This window comes from Belonocnema kinseyi, chromosome 1 (genome assembly GCF_010883055.1).
Source record: "Belonocnema kinseyi isolate 2016_QV_RU_SX_M_011 chromosome 1, B_treatae_v1, whole genome shotgun sequence".
NCBI classification, from domain to species: Eukaryota; Metazoa; Arthropoda; class Insecta; order Hymenoptera; family Cynipidae; genus Belonocnema; species Belonocnema kinseyi.
Genome location: NC_046657.1, coordinates 6,718,923 through 6,723,557, shown reverse-complemented (window position 1 = coordinate 6,723,557; position 4,635 = coordinate 6,718,923). Strand labels below are relative to the sequence as shown.

At 43.6% G+C, this 4,635-nt stretch overlaps 2 protein-coding genes across 2 annotated transcripts; both read left to right on the top strand.

Annotated features, from left to right (window-relative positions):
- The first annotated feature begins 2,035 nt into the window (after nucleotides 1–2,035).
- Nucleotides 2,036–2,569, top strand: LOC117176619. The gene has a single exon (XM_033366876.1). It carries the CDS (start codon nucleotides 2,036–2,038, stop codon nucleotides 2,567–2,569), a length of 534 nt encoding a protein of 177 aa, XP_033222767.1.
- A 942-nt stretch (nucleotides 2,570–3,511) lies between these two features.
- Nucleotides 3,512–3,985, top strand: LOC117176613. The gene has a single exon (XM_033366868.1). The coding sequence runs from the start codon at nucleotides 3,512–3,514 to the stop codon at nucleotides 3,983–3,985; it is 474 nt and encodes a 157-aa protein (XP_033222759.1).
- Nucleotides 3,986–4,635: the final 650 nt, after the last annotated feature.

Genomic DNA, 4,635 nt, shown 5'->3' with positions numbered 1-4,635 from the left:
AAAAATGATAAATTTTCAACAAAAATATTAAATTTCTATCAAACAAGGTCATTTTTCAACAAAATACATGAACTTTCAACAAAATCATTTAATTTTAATGGCGAAAAGAGTATTGTCTATAAGAAAGCTGAATTTTGAACCAAAAATATTATTTTTCAACTAAAATTTTAATTGTCTACCAAATAGTTTCACTTTTTATCAAATTGTTGACTTTTAAAGCCCCAAAGAAGCATCTTTACAAAACCGTCAAATTTTCAACAAACAAGTTGATTTAAAGGAAAAAATTGAAATTTTAACTATAATTACGAATCCTTAATATGAAAAACTTAATTTTCGTAACCAAAAATTTGAACTTTTAACTAAAAAAGATAAATTTTTAACCAAATAGTTACATTTTTAACAAAATAATTAATTTGTCAACCAAGTAATTGATCGGTGCCAATCGCGACCCACTGGGAGTGCCTCCAACCGGTTACAGGGATAAGGCTGATGTGATGTTGCCCTGCCGATGTGTAAGTCGCGGTCGGTTATCAGGAATCCAGCCCCTTTGGGCCCTGATCAGGAAGTGTGTAGTGGCTGGAGAGATAGGAATCTGCAGTGCACCGGGTGAGTCTGGTCCGTCCGTGCATTCCGGGACCGATTAAACAAAGACTGGGCCCCAGGGAGCTGGAGTAGGACTTCGCACGAAGTGCTGGACACACTTTTTATGGCTACCACTTCAATGAATATATCAATGACACTGGAGAATGAAAACGTCATGGTCACGGACATGGCAGTAAGCAATGAGGTAAATGAGATGATGTTAGGCGTAAGCCTCATAATAGGTAAAAATCTTCAGAGGTTTACAGAGTTCGAAGCTCAAATAGCGGAAACACTGAAAGGTATCAAGGGTATTTTTCAAATAATGTCTGGTAAGACAAAGATGTGGACAAACATCGATGGTTGGGTCAAAGATGGTTTGAATAACTTAGAAGTACACATTAAGTCTCTCGAGGAGCAAAGGAAGGACTCCAAATGTTTGACAGAGGAAATCTCGACCATTGGGTCTAGGCTGCCAGCCGCAATGCCTATGGCCACACCTACTGGCTGCTCGGCTCCCGCAAACCAGTGGGAAAACACTCCAGGATCTTCCAATAAGAGGAAGTGAAAGAAAGCAGGTACACTGAGCCCAGATGGCGAAGAGGCGTTAGGCCCAGAAAGATAACGGTTGGTGAAACTGACCAAACCTGGAAAACGGCTGAAAGGCGACAAAAGACGGCCCAAACCTCGTCAGACGCTGCGAAACGGGAAAACGTAACTAAGCGTAGAAGAACTCGACCGGAAGCGGTTTTGATTAAGCCCACGGGTAACGGTAAACATGCAGACTCCCTAAAACAAATTAGGTCCACGGTCAAGCCAGAAGAGTCGAATGTCACAGTCAAATCCATTAGGAAAACTCGACAAGGGCATGTCCTCCTAGAATTCGGTGCATCGCCTGAAGATAAGGCTTCTTTCGGAACGAAACTGAAAGCAGCAATTCAGGGAGCTGAAGAAGTTCGCCAACTCTCCCCCAAGTGTCAGGTAGAGATCCGGGACTTGGACATGTCTACTGAAAGTGACGAAGTTAAAGATGCACTTAAAGCTTTTCTTGGGGAAGAATGGAACGACAAGACTAAAATCAATATGACGAAAGCGGACTTTAGGGAAGCCTAAAAGCTTTTACCGTTTTGAATGAGACAGCTACAAACAAATTGGACAAAGCAGACCACGCTCGAATATGATGGGTAAATTGCCGAGTCCACATTAAAGCACAGGTGCCAAGGTGCTACCGATTCCATGGTTATGGCCATATCGCAGCCATTTGCCGAGAGGCAGAGAGGGGAAACCTCTGCTGGAAATGTGGCCATGAAGACCACAAAGCTGTGGCCTGTAATAGGCCTCCTAAGTGCATACTATGCGAAGAAGGGAAAGACGTTTCCGAACTTGACCATATCCCTGGGTCCGCTGCTTTCGTGAGCTACAAGGATGCCGCGCGTCTATACCTGAAGGCCGGAAGATGACTACAGTAATCCAAGGAAAGTTGGGCCATTGTCAACTGGCACAAGACATTATGTACCAGATGGCGTGGGAGAATAAGGCTGACGTACTCGTATTGAGCGAACAATTAGCGAACCTCAAACATCGGAACTGGTACTCAGATACATCGGGAAGGGCAGCCATTTGGGTCAGAGACCCTAAAAAGGTGCCGGTCGAAGATTGCGGCAAGGGAAATGGATATGAATGGGTCATTAGCGGAAATAGTGCTATAATAAGCTGCTATCTCTCGCCGAATGAGGGCATAGCCATCTTTCCAGGAAAATTGGTAGCAATTGAAAATCGCATCCCAGACCTAGACATTGAGGTAATATTGGCTGGAGATTTCAATGCAAAATCCAGTGAATGGGGAATGACGTGGAAAGACCCTCGCGGGAAAGAATTAGCCGAAATGGTGGCTAGTTTGGACCTGACTGTGCTGAACGTAGGAAACTCTTTTACGTTTAGAAGACCTGGATACCGCGAGACAATCCCAGGCGTTACTCTGGCATCCTGAGGTATAGCGGTCAAATTAAAAACAGGAGAGTAATGGAAGACTACATAGCTAGTGACCACCATTATACAAGCTATCAAATAGGGGAAGAATAAAAAAGTTCACTCAACAAGGAAAAGAGTTTCCCAAACAAGGGCTGGAAAACCAGTGATCTGGACCCGGTAGTGCTCACAAAGGAGATTAACAGAAAGGGAGGGAACAAGCACAATGAGTGTCAATGTTAGAGGCTGTAATGCCTTAATGTCTCAACGAGGACGACAAAAAAGCAGGGCTCCTGTGTACTAATGGTCAGAAGAGAAGGCCGATTAAAGAAGAAAATGTCTAAAACTCAGGCGCAAAGTATAGATAATGCGGAAAAGAAATCCCGAATTTGATAGGCAAAGCATCCAGTACAAGCTGGCAAAGAAAGAGTTGAACTTCGCTATAAAGAAGAGTAAAGTGAAAAAAATGGGGAGAAATCGGCGCTGTTGTCGACACAGATGTTTGGCGTCGGGGTTATCAGATTGTTACCGGTAGAATCTATCGGAAATCACATGAAGACCAAAAGGACCCGAAAACGATGGAGACGATTGTAGACGAGCTTTTCCCTAACCACGCGGAAAGAACTAACTACGAAAATAACAACATTCTCAAAGTACCTGCGTTCTCAGTAGTAGAACTGAACGAGGCAGCTTAGAGCATGTCAAGCGGTAAAGCCCCCGGCCCTGAAGGAATACCCGTAGATGTTGTCAAGATAATTGCCAGGGACTGTTCTCATTTGTTGCAAAACATGCATAACTCATGCCTTCGGGTAGGGTTGTTTAGCAATAGATAGAAAATTCAGAGACTTGTCCTCTTTAACAAAGTAAAGGCCCCCCCTAACTCCGGCATCTTACAGGCCTCTGTGCATGATAGATGTCGTAGGGAAGGTCTACGAGACACGGCTTCCGCGAGGGCAGATCAACAATGGGTGCGATGGCTGAAATATCACGGGAGGTTTCAAGAGCATGGAGCGGAAACCACAGGTCGGGAAAGGTGGTAGTGTTGATCACCTTTGAGTTTAAAAATGATTTCAACACAGTTAGATGGACCGACTTGTTTGATGCTCTGCAGAAGAAATTCAAAGTTCCGAGTAATCTACTACGAGTTATCTCTGACTATTTGAGCAACAGACATCTACTGTACGAAACAACGGAAGGGATAAAACAAAAGAAGGTATCAGCAGGAGTAGCGCAGGGAGCTGTGCTCGGCACAGACCTGTGGAATGTTGTCTACGACGACGTTCTGAGATTAAATCTGCTGGTCGACTGCAAACTTATCTTCTTTGCGGACGACTTAGTGGCTACAATTCTAGCCAGAAATAAGAAAGAAGCCAGGATAAAGGCAACCATAGTCTCAGTAAACGTGGAAAACTGGCTAAGCGACCATGGTCTAAAATAAACCGCCCAAAAGACAGAAATGGTGGTTCTTACCAGACAGAGAACATTCCCAACGCCCTTCGGAGCGCATATTGCTGATCATAACATCGAGGCTGTTAGGTCTCTTAAATTCCTTGGCATCATGGTGGAACAAAAGTTAACGTTTTGGCCACAAATCTGCAAGGCGGGAGACAAAGCGGACACTTTGGTAGCCATGCTTGCAAGGCTGATGCCCAATGTGGCAGGACCCAGGAGCACCAAGAGAAAAATTCTCATGTTAGTTGCTCACTCCATAATGCTTTTTGGAGCAAAGGTGTGGGCAGATGCAATGCGATTTGAAAAGTACAGGGCGAAACTAGCGTCATTACAAAGAAAAGGTGCTTTAAATGTAGGATGTGTTTATCGCACAGTTTCTGAGGCAGAGATTTTGGTCCTAGCAGACATAATCCCCATAGACCTCTTGGCTATCGAGAGGAAAAGGGCTTTTGAGGCTATAATAGCTATAATGCTTTTTGGAGCAAAGGTGTGGGCAGATGCAATGCGATTGCACAGTGGTTCAGATCGTACAAAAAGTTGATCAAAAGTCTAAATGTTATTCGATTTGCATTAAATTTATTTTATAAATACTTTAAGGGTCTCTAATTCCAAATTTGTTGTGAAAATTTTAAAACT